The 20,353-nt window shown below is 45.2% G+C and overlaps 2 protein-coding genes across 10 annotated transcripts in view; one reads left to right on the forward strand and one right to left on the reverse strand.

Moving 5' to 3' along the window:
* Positions 1-20,353, forward strand: part of DUSP15 (dual specificity phosphatase 15) — a 746,139-nt gene that overhangs the window by 175,387 nt on the left and 550,399 nt on the right. The window lies entirely within an intron of this gene.
* The window catches only part of ASXL1 (ASXL transcriptional regulator 1), a 77,465-nt gene continuing 57,995 nt past the window's right edge, over positions 884-20,353 (reverse strand). For 8 of the 9 annotated variants that reach the window (XM_050806990.1, XM_050806991.1, XM_050806996.1 and 5 more), the window contains 9 exons: positions 11,913-12,033; positions 11,739-11,836; positions 10,738-10,831; positions 10,116-10,268; positions 8,671-8,834; positions 8,477-8,573; positions 7,182-7,287; positions 6,247-6,880; positions 884-5,728 (listed from right to left, as the gene is read on the reverse strand). In XM_050806990.1, the coding sequence (XP_050662947.1) occupies positions 2,822-5,728; positions 6,247-6,880; positions 7,182-7,287; positions 8,477-8,573; positions 8,671-8,834; positions 10,116-10,268; positions 10,738-10,831; positions 11,739-11,836; positions 11,913-12,033 (4,374 nt within the window). In that variant the 3' untranslated portion in view covers positions 884-2,821. The remainder of the gene's footprint in view (positions 5,729-6,246; positions 6,881-7,181; positions 7,288-8,476; positions 8,574-8,670; positions 8,835-10,115; positions 10,269-10,737; positions 10,832-11,738; positions 11,837-11,912; positions 12,034-20,353) is intronic. The other variant, XM_050806992.1, reaches the window with a different exon arrangement.

A 20,353-nucleotide genomic window follows, 5' to 3' on the forward strand; every position in this document is an offset into this window, starting at 1 on the left:
CCCTAATGCATTCTGAGCTCCTGCAGATGTTTAAGTGGGCAAATGGGTCCTGTGACACAAGGACACATCACCACCACCAGGCAGTTGCTCAGTCACTACAGGGCCTCCGAATCATCAGTTCTCAAAACTGCATGTCGATCAAACAGCAGCACTACAAAATGGCAGCTTGAACTGCCCAAAGGATATCCCACCACGAAGTGTTTCCTCCAATTCACAGGAAAAAATAAATGAATAGATGTTTAAACTCCCATCATTTGGTCTTTTGGCTTATTTATATACTAATAAAATTATTTCTGATAAGCACAAAGTCAACGTATTTACGTACTCTAGAGACGTCTGAGGACTTCTCAGTCAAGAAGTCAATCCCTGAAGCAGGCCATCTACTCAGGCTCACTCAACCAGCATCAGACACCCCACCCTGGGCCAGCACCTTCCTCTCACTGCCACCAGAGGCTACAGAAAGAGGTGCTTGGGGTTAAAGTTTTCCAAGGTCAGAGCTAGTCACCCACCTACAGAAGACCACTGACCATTAGGAAGCCACTTGGCAACCTCAAGCTCGGTGAAGCTGTTTGGACGAGCTGCTCAGAGGGATGTCACAATTTATGACTCCCACTCACCAGGGGAAACATTCTCATTGCTCTCGGTAGATTGATGACTGCAGTCTATGTGGTGTAGTCCGCCAAGTCATGAACAGCTAAAGACCAGTGAAGCTGCCAAGTCATTCCTTTTGGACTAACCTCCCAAAAGAAGAGCTCCAAGTATAAGAACAGTAGCTCCAGAGCCAAGGTGAGGACAGCTGGCGTCTACTCCTTCCCTTCCAGCTCAGCACTTCAGCTGACCTTCCCACACCAGCGAGGCAGCCACAGATGACTGAGACCACAACTGCAGGTTGTACAGTTTATTGTTCCAATACCACAACAGACATACAGAAGCAGTGCTTTCTCTGGGCAGCCCCCATGGACCAGATCGGTGTCAAACTGTAACCTTGAGTGTCCCCAAAGGTTCCAGCAGAGGGAAGAGGACTGGACGTGCTTGGGCCCCTGTTTCCGGTTTTTGGTAAACAGACACTTAAGTTGGCAATTTTGACTTGGCCAATACTGCATTCTAAATCACATCATTCCCAACTTGTCACTCATGCTTCAGATGACGAAAATGCCACATCAGATTAAATGAGAAAAAAACCTTTCAAACTTGTTGAAGTCATACAAATTTTATACTTGACCTAAATTAAGCAAGGACCCTCAATTCTGTAGTAAGTCGAAATACAAGATATAAGGCAGGAAACAAGGCAAAGGGAACACACACACAGGGGCATCTACTTGCTGGAAACATGTTGGGAGAGAGGCAGGAGCAGGCATGGCTTTGTTTCTTCCCAAACCTGCCCGATGTCAAAAGTACGTCAAAAGGAGCCTCACAGTCCCAGGAGAGCATGGTCCCAGGTATTGCTGTGACAGGTGGTGGCCCTGGAGCCAGATCTGGAAGGCCTTCCTGGGGGCTGCCCAGGGAACTCACCCATGAATCCAGAAGCACTTAACACTGGTGGTGGTGATTTGTCACATATGGCAGCGAGCAGCCATTAAGGCTGTAGGAGAGATGTGAAAAGCAAGATGAGTTTGCTTGGCGGCGTGTGGGCAGGCTGACTGTGGCTCTGCAGGCTGCAGCAGGTTCACCCGGTGACCCAACAGGGCATCGGGCAACCTGGCAGGTCACAAGTCAATCATATCACCCTCACGTCGAGCAGCACAGCACTCAGTGGCTCTGACAACAGGTGTAGAGAAGTAGATTACACCACTTTAATGCAATGATGCTGAAGATGTAAAATTAGGAAGAGACGTTCATGTTCTCTGTACAATACATCCATTTACAGAATCAGCCAGTACTGTGTACAACATATAAATACATGATAAAACATTAGAGGTGCATAGAGCATACTTACAGAAGCCAAAAAGTTCACTTTATACATCCAAGAATAAAGAGTTAAAAATATAAAAATATGAAACACACACTGCTTTGAAATGTAAAATGACTTTCACATACACAGGTGCGTGGAGATGCCCACTCCCATAGGGTCCAAAGTGACAGGGAAGATGTCAAGCAGAGGAATTCACCTGCAAACGTCTGGACAGCTGACTCACAAGGTCTACAGATGGCATTTTCATAGGAAAGACAACCCTATTCCCCAACCCCATTGTCCAAGCAGAGCTATTCAAGGTTCCAAATGATCCTGTGGGCTAGTGGATCACACGGAGACAGAAAAGTTCCAAATTTGCTCCGTCAACTGGCAAATGACTCAACTGTGACCCTAAGGTCAGCACGTGCACCAGCCCCCTGGTGGGCAATGCTGGGAGTTACTTTAACCCTGTGCTGCCTTCTTTCCTGGCCATCAACTCCCCAAAGTAGAAGAAGAAAAGATGGCAGGGAGGGGGCAGTGGAAGACTGGCATTTCTACTTAGTTCAGGTAAGTTAATTCCCTTGATGGAGAATGCAACCTTCTTGCTTCAGTTTTAAGTCCCTCTGGGAGTCAGGCAGTCCCCCCACCACCCACAACCCCACTCCATGCCACATCAGGCTCTGTCTGCAGGAGAGCTCAGGCTGGCTGGCCTTGGGCAGCCCAATGGGTTATACCCAGGAAACCCCTCCAGCAAGACCAGAAGGGTCAACAAGAGACAGAGGCCTTTAGCACTATAAATTCTGGGGGAAGGCAAGAGTGCTCCTGCCTAAAAAGAGTATTGTATCAATGATATTCTGTATACAGATTTAAGATCAATCATTATCAAAATACACACACTAAATATACAACGTTTCCCATGGCCATAATTTATTATCTCACCACAAGGCACAATACACAGAGCTTTGAGGGTCCAATACAGTCATCATGACAGAATGCACCACAGCCTTGGCACATGATCATGGCTTTCAGGCTGCACGCACACTGGAGTGAGATGCTTTCCACTGTGCTGCTGTCAGTGAACATTTGCAAGGAAAGTGATGCACTGTGGCTCGCACCAAACTTTGCTTTGTGGCTCAGCTGCACCACACTTCCAGCAAGGCCTTTGGGAAAGGTGGGAGAGCTGGAGGAATAATTAAAGCTGGTGGAACTCAGCTGGAGTTTAGAAAGCTTCCCATAAAATGCCTGCTTGATGCTGAGTTGGGAGGGGAGAGAAGGCGGCTCCAGAGGCTCACTGAGCCCCTTCCCTGGTTCTTGGGGTAATTTCCAGAAGGGCAAGTCCATGACAAAGGGCATCCCTTGCAAGTGACCCACCAGTTCCAGGGGACTATGCCCAGTAGCTTTCCTGTTCTCGGCATTTGCCTTAAGAGAACCCCCCACAAAAGTCTTCTCATTCTTGACACTGCCAACAGAGGCATGTGGCTTTGGAGCCCAGTCTTCCCTTGGAGTCTGTACCCCACCAGACATGGAGTTTGTGCTTGGTCCCAACTTCCCACTGGGAAAAACTGGAGGGATCTCAGCAGGCAGAGGCATCGGGTCTGCAGGCCTGGGGCGCTGAAGGGTTGCAGCCACATTCCCAGAGCCAAAAAGCTTCTTCCCTTGGCCTGTAACATTGCTCTGATCACCCAGGGCCCGACCTGTCTGCTCTGGACCAAAGGAGATCACATTTGGAGATGAGAAACGAGGTGTTCTCGAGGTAGTAAGATCTCCTGGGCTCTTGCCTGGAGCAGCATTTGAATTACTGTCCTGTGACACGGCACAGACTTCCTTTTGATCTTCACAACTAAAGGAAGAGAACTGCTCTTTGGAATCCATTTCTTCCAGTTTCCTAGAGGAAGTAATTGGATTTGTCACTGGATGGAGGGAGTCAAAACTTGGGACTGTCTTGGAATTCTTTTGGGGTGCTCCAGGAGCCTGGGTGACCTCAATCCTGGCAAGACCAGGGCCTGTTTCATAGCTATCTGGTAGAAGAGGCTCCTTCAAAGCCCTTAAAGAAATGGGGCTGCTTCCACCAACCATGCCACTGTTTTCTTCAAGACCATGTAAAGATCCCAGGCACAGGGAGCCATGGCTCTGCTCGTTTGTAAGCGGTACTTGTGGGGCTTCTGGCGTGCTGTCATCGTGGGCCGGTGGAAGAACCTTCTCTAGGGGCAAGTTACCCTGCAGCAACTGCATCACAAGTGGGTTAGTGGCCTCCACTGAGGACCCAGGCCTGGACAGACACATGGCTCTTGGCTGGTACTCAGTATTGGCCAGCAGTAGGGAATCTGGGATCTTTTGGCGGACCGCACATACTCGAGACACCCAGCTCTGAGGAGCAACCATCCCATCTGTCCTTGTAACCAGATGCAGGTCACCATTCACCTTGGACAGTGAGGCAGATTGGTTCCAACTGGGTTTCTCATCCTTGTTCACCGAAGATCCCTTTGTCACTGCAGCTTCACTACTGTCAGCCTCACTGCTGTCCTCCGTGAGGTGACCTTCAAAGTCAGAGGCTGTATCTGTGGACTCACTGTGAGGACTCAGTGCTTCAGAGTCTCCATTGATTTTCAGCTTTTCAGCGTCCATCTGTTGACAGTAACTACCAGTGCTGTCATTGCCTCCTCGAGATGGCACAGTCCAGAGTGAAGTAAGGCTATCAGTAGGATCTAGACCCTCGTCGGCTGTCAAATCCCCAGGCAATGCAGGAAGGGTGGGAGGAGCTTTCTCCCACTCCTCTCCAACCTGGGGCTCAACAGATGGTACATGTCCTCTGGATTCTGGTTCAGGCTGTTTCACTATGTCATCATTCGATGGGATGGGCATCCAATGCACAGAACTGTTAGAAACGAGAGCCTTGGTTTTCAAGTTTTCTTGTCTAGTATCACTTTCCCTCACAGGAAGGCATGAGTCACCAAGACCTAATTTGTCATCAAACGGTCTGTTCTGCAGGCAATCAGTTGATGAGGATTCAGGTGTAGAACTGGGGGTCACATTTACAGGATCCTTCATAGTGGGATGACTGTCAAGAGTCTGGCCAGTTCCTTTCTCTAATGTATCATCTCCCACTAGAGACGGAATAGGACCATTGTCTGTGGGAGTGGTGGGTCCTCGCTCCTCATCATCACTTTCCCAGGAAGTGGTGCCAGACTCACATTCAGTTCTAACATCCGGATGCAACTGAGGCTGCTCCACTAATCTCTCAGCTACTGAGGTTTGGGAGGACAGTGGGGGCAAGGCCTGGCATGGCTGGTCCCCAGTGGGAGCAATGGAGAGTTGGGAGGCATCTCCCAGCCCATCTCTGAGTCCAACTGAAGCTCTCTGTAGTAGGCAGTTTTCCTCCTTTCTCAGAGAAGCCAGGTCCTCTCTCCTCGCTCTGGACATGGCAGTTCCGGCCTGGGTATGCTCCCCATTTAGAGGATAAGGCGGCAGTAGTTGTGTTCGCTGTAGATCTGACGTACACTTTCCAGGGGTGCTCGGGCCTCCCCTGGGCTCAAGGTGGCCACAGGCCTCACCACCATCACCACTGCTGCCGCCTCTGCCACCTCCCTCATCGGTGGCCCCGCTGCCACCTCCACCCGGGCCACCCCCCCCTCCGATGGCAGTGGTGGCCGCCTCTCTATGGCAGTCATGACCTCTCGCCCCTCGGACCTGCAGAGCACGGGCTTTAATGTCTGCGAGGGTCCTGGCGCCAGTCCAGCCCCGGCAGGAGGACTCCGTGGTGGGGATGATCCGGGGGCATATCTGGTAAGTGGGCTGACCTTTAACCACCCAGGGTGGTTTGATACGTGAAAGTTGAATCTGCAAAAAAAGAATTAGAAAACAGTTTTAACTGACTGGGTGATCTGACCTAGGGACTGTAAAGCAAAACTAGGATTCTAGTAGCTTAAGGGTCATGGCATACAGAATCAAATAATTTCCTTAAAACAACAAAATCATCATAGTAAAATGGCTGCCATAACACCACACCATTCAGAGAAGATTCTGCTCAAGGGCTGTTATATGCCACACTTCTAAATTTAATTTCTGGTGGGACTGTGTGAGTCACTACAGCAAAGAACCTAACACTATCTTAAAAAGATTTTAAAACTCCAAAGGATTTTGACCTCTGGAGATAACTTCAACAGAGTGAACAAAAAAGTGAGGAAGAAAAGAACCTATCTCACTAAACTTTAAGGCTGTCTCAAGAAAGCCTCTCATAAAAGGCTCTACATTCCCACATAATTAACTTCAAGGCCCCAGAGTTAAGGGCTCTATAATCTCATGACCCTCAAAGAAAACCTGGCTCCAGGGCAGCCAGGAATCAAACAGTCTCCTACCCGGATGGGCGGGACTTTGGGCTCCTCTTTAGTGGGCTGTGGCTTTTCGGTGTGAACACTTTCAATTGTGTTACGAAAGGACTGACGATCTTCAAGCCGGGGCTTCTTTTCGGGAAAGGATGCAGAGGCCGCCTGCTCAAAGGATTTCCTCTTCTGATCCTTGGGCTCCTGATCCACAGTCTCCCGAGGCAGACTAGGAATTCTGTCTGGAGATGCAGAGGCACGTGCCAAGTTGTCTGGCTCAGTCTGGATCCGAGAAGCCACAGACTCAACTGGGAATTCAGGACCCTCTGGGTCGGGTGCTGCAGAGGATGTGCCTGGCAGATGGGGACTGCTCAGCCCTGCTGGGTCAGTCTTAGCCTCCCCATCCTTGTAGAGGGGAACATCTGAGGCCACAGATTTTGCATCCTTAGCAACCCCTGCTTGTTCTGGCTCCTGTTTTTTGTACAGATTCCTCCTGGCTCTGGTTCGGAGATCTGGCCGAGAACGTTTCTTAAAATGCCCATCTCGCTGTCGGGTGGCTGGACCACGCTGTGAACGCACTGATTCTCCTGGGACACACAAGCCACTTTTGATTTCGGCCTCCTCCTGGCCCACGTTCTGCTGCAATGACTCTTCTTTGGTTAAACCCAGCCTGCAAATCAAAATCACACCATCAGTTTCAGGCCAGAGTGGACATGTCTCTTTTATTTCTATGAATAATATGGACCCAGAAACATAGATATCTCAGAACAAAATAAATCTGCATGGTGCATAACTCTAACCACAGAAAAACTTCTGTTAGCTTCACTATGAATGGCATTATGATAAATGACCCAAGTGTCACTGCAATCTCCACACTGTTGTCCAACATGTAAGTAATACACTACTTTGAGACCATCTACCTCTATCCCCTCAAAACCCCAGACCAGGACTCATAGCTCCAACTGCCTTACTTCTGTCCATAGTAGTCTTCAAAGAACTTTTCTTTCCATTGTTCCACCTTCTTTTCCTTCTCCATTTCCTGTCGTATCCTGACTTGCATTTCATGAGTAAATTCGCCTAGGGAGAAATAAACCTCTTCTAGTAAGTGCATTCGGGATATTAATGTCTGTCTTATGGACAGCTGAATCTCCCAGTTTTAAAACATGTCTCTTCTAGAGGCTCTCTCACATCACGCTCTTACAGGGACAGAGCTAACACGTCTACTATAAGGGAAATTCACTCTTCCCTAAAGTCAGACCAAGCAACTCCTTGATCGAAAAACCAAAACAACAAAAAAAAGAACCATTCTTATTTCCCGTGTAGACAAAAAGTTAACATAGTAGGCCTGATTGTTTATTCTTAGAAAGGCCTACTTAAAAGAACAGCTGTTGGCTGATATCTGGGAACTTACGATTTCAGGAGGGTTCCCAATCACCCTAACTGATGAGTTGTTCACTGTGCCTAAATTGTTTATGCAAACAATATGGCTTATGCTGAACACCTGCCTTCCTTCTGGGAATCTGGAATCTCGGTATGTGCCAAGCAGTGGCTTCCTACATGATCTGGCCTTGATAAAAACCCTGGGCACCAAGTCTTTAACAGGTTTCCCTAGTAGACATTTCATACATGTTGTCATAACTTGTTGCTGTGGGAATTAAATGTGTCCTGTGTGACACCACTGAGAGAGGACCTTGGAAGCCAACACATGGTTTCCCCTGGACCTCACCCCATGTGCCTCTCCATTTGCTGATTTTACTTTGTATTCTTCTGCTGTAATAAACCACAGCCCTATACATGTAACTATATGCTGAGTCCTGCTAGCAAATCATCAAACCTAGGGGTGTTCTTAAGAACCCTCTCAACACTTTCCCTACAAAATTAAATAGAAGCTAACAATCACTCCATGTGACAATGCCTAAAGACAGAGCATGATGGAGCTTGTCAACTCCACAGTGTACTTTCCTCCACCCTTCCAGACGATGCCATGATTACTGGAATAGGTGTTTATAGTTTTAATGATAAAAAGGAGATGAAGAATGAGTATATACATACAATATAGTGAAAGTCTAAACCTAAACACTCTGTTATTTCTTCAGAGCTATGTGGCACATTAATACCCACCACATTTATTGATAATGAGTAAAGCCTGTCTTATACTAAATAACCCTTTGAGAAGAAAGAGCTTGGATTTTAAGTACCAGGAGACATGCAACACCACACATGTCAGGTGCATCGCAAGCCGTCTGAGATGATCAAGTCTACGTACCATCAGCCAGGCGCTCCCGCCAGCTCTGAGCCGCATGGGTAAAAAACTCGTTATTCAGTGCACTGCTGCTGAGACGCAACAGGCCATCTGTCCCCACCTAGAAGGATCAAGGGGGGAAAAATCCTAATAAATAAACTTAAAAGAGAACAGAAGCCCATCCAGAAAGAGGCAAAGGGGAGGCTGCCCATGTGCACCTGTCTGTCTACTTCAGGCAGGAGGAAGAGGAGCTGCTGCTGGAAGTGTGATGGTAAGGCATGGAAGGTCCGAGAGTTGATCAGGGCACGGAGGTTGGTGTTGACAAGAATGGACCCAGGTGTCTCAAAATCTATTTCTTCCCCTCTGTTACGCTTCATTTGACCTATGATTTTTGAAGCAAGAAGCAGCAAGGTATAGATTTCAGCTTTTTAAAAGAAAAAAGCAAATGCCAACTGATGGGAAAACTTTGGTGACAGCACCCAAACTACCTAGAAGTTATCTGCACACAATCTGCTCAATCCATCCTAACCTGCATATTACAATTGTTCTTTCCAGGTTACTGTCATTGCCATCAAACCTAGGAGAACACTTGGGGTTGCATCCCCTCAGACAAAACTCTGTACCATGCTGTGTCACAGCCTGAAAAGGACACTTCCCACAGAAAACCAGGCAAGGGGCAGGTTCTGAGCTTCCCTCCAAAGCTGGAGAACAGGTTCCACAAAGGTCAACTGGAGAAATCATGGAAATTGTCTAAAAGTAAATCTAGTTAGTCTACTATAGAAAAATCTGCAGAAGCCTTCTATGAATGGGCTGGAGAGGGATGATCTCCATGCAGAAATGTACTAAGCACTGTTCAAAGCCAACTGAGATGCTAATACCTCTCACAGAAGCCTCAGCAAATGTTACTTTTATGTGAAAAACTCACTAGGACTAGAGACCTGTGAGACCTTAGATTGAGCACTGCTGATGAGCTAGAAAAGCAGCAAGACAGCAAATCTAGTTCTCACATGGACAAAGGTTTACTCTAATTCTCAGAAGCAAGTTTGTCTTCTTAATGGTTTCATGTGGCTCATCTACAAAAAAACCCAGCACGTGGGCCATTAAGAATTAAATCCTGAAATAGCAAAGAGCATACCAGTATTGCAAATAACCCTAATGGGGGTGGGGTGGGGTGAGGGGTGGGAGATATAGATACAGCACTACTGAATTTGTTTGCATCCCCAAAATTCAACACATGCTTCCACTCAACATACTGACTAGGTTGGAAAAAAGGGAGCGTCTGATAGAGACTACAGATGTTGGGAATGAACGTGGCAGGATGCTACCGAAGAGAGAAAAGGGGTGTTGGAATTCTTCACTGAGAAGCTCAGAAGCAGTTTTCAGTCACTCAAACACTTACTAAGCAGTACAAGGCAGGCATAGACTAGGCCTACAGGGACATACGAGAAACTATGTGGCATCATCTCCGCCTGAAAGGAGTTCTCACAGTCTAGCAGAGAGCTACAAATGAAATCATCAAACTACAAGGTAAAAATAAATAAAAATAGAGGGCCACCCAAGAAGTAAAAATAAACTGGTAAAGGAACTAGAATAGAAGACATCTTCTCACTAGGCCTGCAGGGGCCCCCTTTACAGGCAGAGAAATAAGTGCCAAGCCACTCACCTGTGGCTGGCTTCCGGAAGCCTCTCAGGAGCGGGGCAGGGTCCTGGGCGACCTCGGCCTGGCCACGAATAGCAGCGCTGCCCAGGGCCAGAGAGCCGCTGCTGCTGCTGGATGGGCTGCCGCTCTCGCCATCGGCGTGGCGGCCCGAGAACCCTGAAGGCACAGCATTCCACTGGTCAAAAGTATCACAAGCCGCGCCCACGGCTCTCAGACAAGCTCACTTCTCCCAGCTCTCCCTGAAATGCTGCCAGCAATACTGGGATACTTCCATCTCCCAGCCTTAGGCTGAGAGAAACCACCACCTCATGGTCTGGCTTTAAAAATACCACCTTACAGATGCCAAACCGCCATCTTTATTTGTATAGCACTACACCTTTTACAAAGCACTGGCACAATCAAATCCTCCATTGGATCCTCACGACTGCCTTGGGAGACAAAGAGGAAGGCACACGGCAGAGCCCAGCACTAGAACCTATGGCAGGCCTCACCCACTGGCAGGGCTCTTGCCTGTGGCCCGACAGCTCTCCTGGCATCACACTATTAAGTCAGAAACTGTTGACAGAGGGGGGCCAGGTCCCCAGGACCTGAGGAAAAAGCATCACAACCATGAGTTTACACATACCTGATGCAGATTCCACGTGGGCCCCGTTTACCTTCAGAGGAGTCAGGACAACTCGAGGCAGCATCACCCCAGTCTTTTTCTTTTGTTTGTTCGCCTACATTCCCAGAGAGAACAAAGAGAGCCCCAATCAACTGCAGAGCCACAAAAGCATTCCCTGGCGACACTCTCTACTCACTCTCTTGTAAAATGAAGTTCGTCTTCAACCAGATCTGTCGAATAATGCTGACGAGAGCACCGGTTAATGTTACTGAGCTACGTGCTGGTCACTGTGCCAAGCATCATTCCAAGCTACAAAACGTACTGTTATCCCCATTTTACAGGCAAGGAGTTTTCCCAAAGTCTCAAGGGTAGTAAGTGCAGGGTCACCATTCAAACTGCTCACTCCCAATCTCCTGTTCTCACTACTCTGCACTAACCCCACTTCTCCCCAGATGTTCACATGTATATTACAAGAATGAACAGAATCAGGCTGGGCGTTGTGACTCATGCCTGTAATCCCAGAACTTTGGGAGGCTGAGGCGGACGGATCACTTGAGGTCAGGAATTCAAGACTAGCTTAGCCAACATGGCAAAACCCCATCTCTACTAAAAATACAAAAATTAGCCAGGTGCAGTAGTACGTGCCTGTAATCCCAGCTACTCGGGAGGTTGAGGCAGGAGAACTGTTTGAACCCCAGAGGCGGAGGTTGCAGTAAGCGGAGATCACACCACTGCACTCCAGCCTGAGCGACAGGTGCAACTCAATCTCAAAAAAAAAAAAAAAAAAAAAAAGAACGAACAGAATCACTCAGCCAAGGTAAAGAAAAAGAAAAAACTCACTCTGCTCAGACCTACTGTTCACTTTTCCTACGGCCCACTGTTAAATGCTACTAACAGCTAGAGACCAGACTTCTATTCTTCACTCTCTGAACATGTCCACAGCTTACAACAGGAGAAGGAAGCATCTTGCCTTGTACCTGTCATCATTCATCCTCCCGGGTTAGGCTCTACCTCTTCCTTACCTGTGAGGAAGCTCTGTAGCTGTCCCTGGGATTGGAAAGAGGTCGACTCTGAGATTCTGTAGAACAGGATGCATTCGAAGATGTTTCATCAAGAGATACTGGAAGAAAGGAAAATAAAGGTTAGTCCCTAGTGCCCGCTGTGGCTCCCTCACCCATCCGGTAAAGGGTCCTTACCATCGTTTTCACCACTCACAGTGCTGGCTTCATTAGAACCACAGCTCTCCACATCAGCCGTGTCCTCTGGCTCCTCTCCCTCCACTGTAGCCGGATGGCGGGACCACTGCAGGGCATCCTTCTGTGATAGCAAGGTACAACTCAGGTGAACAAAGCCCTACAAATTCTTAAAGCAAGACAGTCATTCCTAAATGTGTATGCTTTTGAAAAAGAGGGATTTAGAATACTGACAAGTTCCTAACCCTTTCTGACCTTTTTCTCAACACGTTCTTTTCATAACTATACCATCAATAAAGTTAGATACACTTTTGCATTCAAACATTCATTAAACATTTATAGGGTGCCTCCTATAAGCTATACCATGTTGGTTCTGGGGAGGGTGGAGTGCTAAGGAGCAAGAATCAGGGTCCGGCTCTCAAGGAGCTCAAATAAAGGGGGGGGGTGTCAATTAAACTGATTACAATACAAAGTACAGTACATAAGTGAATATGGAGAGCAGTGGCAGCCCAGAAGAGGGGGCACCTAACTTCAATGAGTTGAGCGAACGATGGCATGGAGGTGAGTAACGATCAGGGAAGTAATACTTCCAAAAGGATGTGTTACTTAAGCTGGGTTTTAAAATAAATTAGCAACTAGACAGGTTGGCAGTAGGGAGACTGCAGGAAGTTCTAGATAGTGGGATGAGCAAATGTGAAATAATATTCCAAACTCAGGGAAACTAGAGGTGTGGGGAACTCAATATGTAGGATGCTAGAGAGGGCACGAGGGTAGATGGTAAGACCCATGTGGAGGGATCAAGAATTTGATTGATCTGGAGTCACTGAAGGATATTAACTAGGGGAATGATTTGGGTTTTCGGAATTTTATCTGGCAATCACAGGAAGCCTGGAGGCAGGAAGAAGAGTTAGACATTATGACAGACATCCACTGAAAAATGCCAAAGATCTAAACCAAAGATTGTGGCCACAGGGTTAGAGTGTAGAGGAGAACTCCATCCCAAATTTCACCTCCTAAGAAAAGCTTCCTCCAATAGACTATATGCAGACTCAGAATTAAACTCTACCCATTCCCAAGAACTTCGGAGCTATCTCACACCTCAAAACTACAAAGAGTATGGATGAATACTGGCAGTTGGAGACAAGAAGGAGGTAAGTTGGGGCTGAGGAGGAGAACATCTTCTTTGAATAAAAGTATGTAAAAAAAGAGTTGATGAAGTCATGATTCTGCTAAGGCGGCACCATAAATTTAAAAGCGGTGCCCACAACAATCCAACTCATCAATTTCATGGGTCTCTTGATCCACTACATTGAAGTTTCATCAATTTATTTTCATTAGTTTTAGCCAAACATCACGTATCTTGGAGTTTAAAAACAAAAAATTTTAAGGTATTTCCTTCAAGGAATACTACCACAGGTAGCCATTTTAAAAAAAGCTGTAGAGCATTTAATGACAAGAGAGACGCTGATACAGCAAGCTAATTAGGCAGTTAAATTCATACAGTATGATTCTATCATCTTTTTTAAAAAATGAAAATCTGTCTGTGTTTGCACAGAAAAACGCAAGAGAAATTCTTGCTAAGATGTTGACCACCACCATCTCTAGATGGCAGTTTTTTTGTTTTGTCGAGACAGTCTTGCTCTGTCACCTAGGCCGGAGTGCAGCGGCATGATCTCAGCTCACTGCAACCTCCACCTCCTGGATTCAAGCAATTTTCCTGCCTCAACCTCCTGAGTAGCTGGGATTACAGGCGGCTGTCACCACGCCCAACTAATTTTTGTAGTTTTAGTAGATATGGGGTTTCACCATGTTGGCCAGGATGGTCTTGAACTCCTGACCTCAGCTGTTCCACCCACCTCGGCCTCCCAAAGTGCTGGGATTACAGATGTGAGCCACCTTACCTAGCCTAGGTGGTAGAGTTTTATTAAGTGCTTTATATTTTTTTCAATTGTGGGTATTTTCTACTATTAACATGTATTGTTTTCTGTGATCAAGAAAATAACAATGAAAAAGAAAAATCAGGTGCATCTAGCTTTACCAAGAGCTAAATCAAAATTTCCTTCCTCTAAGTCCTAGAGTCTGGGGAAACCAAGTACTGTTTACAAATCTCATTAATTAAACAAACAAGAATAGGGCCTGCTTGTCTGCAATTCAAACTACCCAGAAGTTTCTAAAGCCATGCATTTTCAGTAAAAAAGCAACGAGGAAAACAAAACTTTTAAGAGCAAGATTTGCTATTCTAATATTGCATAATTTTTATTATACAGACAGGGTCTTGGTCTGTTGCCCAGGCTGGTCTCAAAGTCCTGGGCTTGGCCGGGCGCAGTGGCTCACGCTTGTAATTCCAGAACTTTGGCAGGCCGAGGCAGGAAGATCACTTGAGGTCAGGAGTTCGAGACCAGCCTGACCAACATAATGAAACCCTGACTCTACTTAAATACAAAAATTAGCTGGGTGTGGTGCACGTGCCTGTATTCCCAACTACTCGGGAGGCTGTGGCAGGAGGCTCGCCCAGGACGTGCAGGTGGCAGTGAGCCAAGATCTTGGCATTACACTCCAGCCTGGGCAACAGGGTGAAACTCCATCTCAAAAAAAAGAAAATAATAATAAATAAATATAAATGCTGGGTATGGTGGCTCACACCTGTAATCCAGCACTTTGGGAGGCCGAGATGGGCGGACCATCTGAGATTGGGAGTTCGAGACCAGCCTGGCCAATATGGTGAAACCCCCCTCTATACTAAATATACACACAAAAAAATTAGCTGGGCCTGGTGGCACACATCTGTAATCCCAACTACTTGGGAAGCTGAGGCACAAGAACCGCTTGAACCTGGGAGGTGGAGGTTGCAGTGAGCTGAGATCATGCCATTGCACTTCAGCCAGCGCGACAGAGTGAGACTCTGTCTCAGAAAGTAAAAAATTAAAAAAAAAAGAAGAATCAAAATTCTGTACTCGGCCGGGCTCGGTGGCTCACGCCTGTAATCCCAGCACTTTGGGAGGCCGAGACGGGCGGATCACGAGGTCAGGAGATCAAGACCATCCTGGCTAACACGGTGAAACCCCGTCTCTACTAAAAACACAAAAACTTAGTCGGGCGTGGTGGCGGGCGCCTGTAGTCCCAGCTACTCGGGAGGCTGAGGCAGGAGAATGGCGAGAACCCGGGAGGCGGAGCTTGCAGTGAGCCGGGATCAAGCCGCTGCACTCCAGCCTAGGCGACAGGGCGAGACTCCGTCTCAAAAAAAAAAAAAAAAAAAAAAAAAAAAAAAAAAATTCTGTACTCAAGCGATCCTCCCGCCTCAGCCTCCCAAAGCCCTAGGATTACAGGCCAATTCTACAATTAGCCACATCCAGCCAATTCTGCATTTGTAAAAGATCATTAATCTTTTCATACAAACTGTGTAAGTTTGACATAATTGACTTTTCATACATTAACTCTATATGTAGGACAAAAACGAAATTGTTTACTGAAAATAACAGGTGCCAGAAAACATGCCCTGGGATTCAAGATTTTAACATTCTACAAGAATAATTTCCATCATGAAGCTTTTTAAAAATTAATAATGAGTGATCTTTCACTGAATCCTACATATAAAAAATTCTATAGGCGGGGCACGGTGGCTCATGCCTGTAATCCCAGCACTTTGGGAGGCCAAGGCAGGTGGATCACAAGGTCAGGAGTTCGAGACCAGCCTGGCCAACATGGTGAAACCCTATCTCTACTAAAAATAAATTAGCCGGGCATGGTGGTGCATGCTTGTAATCCCAGCTACTCGGGAGGCTGAGGCACAAGAATCACTTGAACCTGGAAGGCAGAGTTGCAGTGAATCGAGATCATGCCATTGCACTCCAGCCTGGGAGACAGTACAAGACTCTGTCTTAAAAAAAAAAAAAAAAAAAAAAAAAAAAAAAGAACCAATCCTTCACCACACAGTTACCGTGAGAGGGAGAGTGTGAGATGGGAAGTGTGAAAACAATTAAGATCTACTCTCAGCAAATTTTAAGACACTGGGATATTCTAATGTGAACTGCATACTAGATGGTAGTGCTGCATTAATGTTAAATTTTCTGAGTGTGATAACTGTATTGTGCTTATGTAGGAGAATGCCCTTGGATCAATGTATACTTCCTCATATCCTTCCCCTACTTTTTTAAAATTAAAGTTTAATTTAAACACAGTGAAATGCACAGATCTCAGGTGTACCATTTAATGAGTTCTAACAAATGCATATCAAGATATAGAACATTTCCAACACCCCCAAAAGCTTCCTTGTGCCCCTTCCTAGTCAACCCCTATTTGAAACCACCCCCTCACCCCACTAAGGCAATCATTGTTCTGACTTCTGTCTTCATAACGTACTTTTGCCTGTTCTTGGTCTTCATGTAAATGGACTCAAACACATAAACTCTTTTGTGTCTGGCTTCTTTCACTCAGCCTGTTTATGATATTCATCTACGTTGTTGCATGCATCAGTAGTTCATTATTTGTTATTACAGAGTAATATTCTCATATATGACCATTTGTATATTCTCTCTTGATGGACATTTGGTTTATTTCCAGGCTTTGGCTATTATGAATAAAGCTATTATGAACATTCTTTTTTTTTTGAGACGGAGTATCGCTCTGTCACCCAGGCTGGAGTGCAGTGGCCGGATCTCAGCTCACTGCAAGCTCCGCCTCCCGGGTTCACACCATTCTCCTGCCTCAGCCTCCCAAGTAGCTGGGACTACAGGCGCCCGCCACCTCGCCCGGCTAGTTTTTTGTATTTTTTAGTAGAGACGGGGTTTCACCATGTTAGCCAGGATGGTCTCAATCTCCTGACCTCGTGATCCACCCGTCTCGGCCTCCCAACGTGCTGGGATTACAGGCTTGAGCCACCGCGCCCAGCCTGAACATTCTTGTAGACATGTTTTCATTTCTTTTTTTGTAGACATGTTTTCATTTCTCCTGAATAAGTATCTAGGAGAATTGCTGAGTCACAAGATGGATGAAAGCTAACTTCATTTAAAAAAAAGTATACTCCCAACAGTACTTGATGAGAGTTCCAGTTGATCCAAATCCTCACCATTATTTGAAGCTGGCAGTCTTATTTTAGCCATTCTAGTGGGAGTATAATGGTACCTCATTGTGGTTTTAATTTTAATTCAGAGTGCTAGAATTCAATGATTTTAATGTTAATTTGCCTAATGTCTCAAGATGTTGAGAACTTTTTCTGAAGATCTTTTTTTTTTTTTTTAATTTTACTTTATGTTCTGGGATACATGTGCAGAACGTACAGGTTTGTTACATAGGTATACATGTGCCATGTTGGTTTGCTGCACCTATTAACCCATCATCTAGGTTTTAAGCCCTGCATGCATTAGGTATCTGTCCTAATGCTCTCCCTCCCCTTTCCCCCAACTCCCCGACAGACCCCAGTGTGTGATGTTCCCTCCCTGTGTCCAAGTGTTCTCACTGTTCAACCCCCACTTATGAGTGAGAACATGAGGTGTTTGGTTTTCTGTTCCAGTGTTAGTTTGCTGAGAATGATGGTTTCCAGCTTCATTCATGTCCCTGCAAAGGACATGAACTCATTCTTTTTATGGCTGCATGAGAACTTTTTAATGTGCTTATTGGCCATATTCATATCTTCCTCTTTAAGTATCTGTTCAAGTCTTTCGCTCATTTTTTTTTTGAGTTGTCTTTTAAAAACTGTTGTTGTAGGAATTCTTTATTTTGAACCTTTTTGATACTGATGAGTATATATTACTTTTACAAATACATTTTGAACATTTTTATATGGAAAGAAATTCAATTTCATAGGAAAGCTGCAAGAGCTTTTCATTCTACTTTTGCAAGAGTAAAACAGTACAAAGAAGACTTGCTTTTTATACTTTTTACTCACATTCATCTATTAATACAAATAAGTGTTTCTAAAATGCATAAAGTATACTAGTTTGGCAAGGTAACTAGAAAAGAAGCTAGTGATAAAAAAAAAAAATAAACCATCAGTAATAAGTAAACCAAAATAAAATGTTCTCCCACAGGTCAGATGTTTCAAAAAATACAACACACTACGAATGTAACAAATCTGAGCAAAGGAGAGCTAACATTTAAACTGATAAAAAGTTTAAACTGCCCAAGATTAGATTCTGAAGCAAAAATAAATAAATAAAATAAGCAAAATGTCAGTTATGCCTTTCCTTATATCTTTCCTGAGCAAATATAAATACTATCTCTTAGGAGAAGGCTGACAAAAACTGAGAATATACCAACCATTCAACAGTACACTAGAATTCTTTTCAATGCATAATAGAAACAAGGGATTAGAAGAGATAAGCATGTCATAATTTCCAGACAGCATAATTATTTACATTAAAGATCCAAGAGACTCAGACCTAGTAAGAGATTTTAGCCACACTGTGACATCTGCGATCATATGAAAAAAAAAAAAAAAGAAAGAAAGAAAAAGAAAAATCAAGTGATACTAACATCACCACTCAACATCATCAATTAGAAAATTTATCCATTGGCCGGGCGCGGTGGCTCATGCCTGTAATCCCAGCACTTTGGGAGACTGAGATGGGTGGATAACCTGAGGTCAGGAGTTCAAGACCAGCCTGGCCAACATGGTAAAACCCCATCTCCACTAAAAATACAAAAATTAGCCCGGCATGGTAGCACACGCCTGTAATCCCAGCCACTTGGGAGGCTGAGGCAGGAGAATCGCTTTAACTGGGAGATGGAGGTTGCAGTGAGCTGACATGGTGCCACTGCATTCCAGCCTGGGCAACAAGAGCGAAACACCGTCTCAAAAAAAAAAAAAGAAGGAAGGAAAAAAAAAAAAAGAAAATATATCCATTTGCCAGGGTTGAAGAAAAAAGAAAATACAATTTATAACAAAAAAGAACGTAAGTTACCCAGGGATAAATTCCACAAAAGAAATATAATCATTTTATGAATATAAAACTTTATCAAGGAAGGTTTAAAACCTTAAAAAGGTCAGGCGTGTTGGCTATGCTTGTAATCCCAGCACTTTGGGAAGCCGAGGAAGGAGGATCACTTGAGCCCAGGAGTTCAAGACCAACAAGAGTAACATAAGGAGACCCCCGCTTCTACAAAAAAATCCAAAAATTAGCTGGACATGGTGATGTGCACCTATAGTCCCAGCTACTCAGGAGGCTGAGGTGGGAGGACTGCTTGAGCCCAGGAGTTTGAGGCTGCAGCAAGCTACGATCTCACCACTGCACTCCAGCCTGAGAGACTGTCTCAAAAAAACAAAAACAAGACCCTATCTCAAAAAAACAAAAACAAATCCTAAATAAATGGAGAGCTATACCATGTTCTTGATTACGAAGATTTTATATCATAAAGATGTCAATTTGGCCAGGCGTGGTGGCTCAAGCCTGTAATCCTAGCACTTTGGGAGGCTGAGGTGGGCAGACCACAACATCAGGAGTTTGAGACCAGCCTGACCAACATAGTGAAACCCCATCTCTACTAAAAATACAAAAATTAGCCAGACGTAGTGGCGCGCGCCTGTAATCCTAGCTACTCAAGAGGCTAAAGCAGGAAAGTCGCTGGAACCCAGGAGGCGGAGGTTACGGTAGGCCAAGATCGCACCACTGCACTCAGCTCACTGCAATCTCCATCTCCTGGGTTCAAGCAATTCTCCTGCCTCAGCCTCCCGAGTAGCTGGGGTTACAGGCACCCACCACTATACCCAGTTAATTTTTTGTATTTTTAGTGGAGACGGGGTTTCACCACGTTGGCCAGGCTGGTCTCAAACTCCTGACCTCGTGATTCACCCTCCTCGGCCTTCCCAAAGTGCTGGGATTACAGACATGAGCCATCGCGCCTGGCCAATTTTTGTATTTTTTTGTAGAGATGGGTTTTTTGCCATATTGCCCAGGCTGGTCTTGAACTCCTGAGCACAAGCAATCCACCCTCCTGGGCCTCAAGTGCTGGCATTACAGGTGTGAGCCACCACACCCGGCCTAAAAAAAAGATTGATGAAAATTTTTTTTTTTTTTTTTTTAAAAACCTACACATACATATTGAAGTGTATAGAAAGTTTACAGATCCAAAGTCAAAATGCAACTTTAGAAAACTGTGGCTAACATGGTCCACTAATGACGTTTTAATTTTCTCATGAAAATCCTAAAGAAGAATTAAAACTAATAAAGCAATCTCCATGCATGCTTGAGAAAAGGCTTCACCATTTAAACAAAATACTTAACATAAAAAGGTTCTACTGAATGTGAAATCCATTTGCATTATCAAAAGCAATTTCAATATTATAGCTGTCAATGAAAGAAAAGGAAGAGCTGTTATTTAAAAAATGAACACACTCTTGGAATATAGTTTAAATAAATTGTCTGAGTTCTTATTAATAATAAGAAAGGAATTTCTATCAACCAGAAATAAATTCTTGTAAGTTGCCACCCATAGCTGAAAGTAAAGTT

The sequence above is a fragment of the Macaca thibetana genome, chromosome 10 (genome assembly GCF_024542745.1).
Source record: "Macaca thibetana thibetana isolate TM-01 chromosome 10, ASM2454274v1, whole genome shotgun sequence".
Lineage (NCBI taxonomy): Eukaryota > Metazoa > Chordata > Mammalia > Primates > Cercopithecidae > Macaca > Macaca thibetana.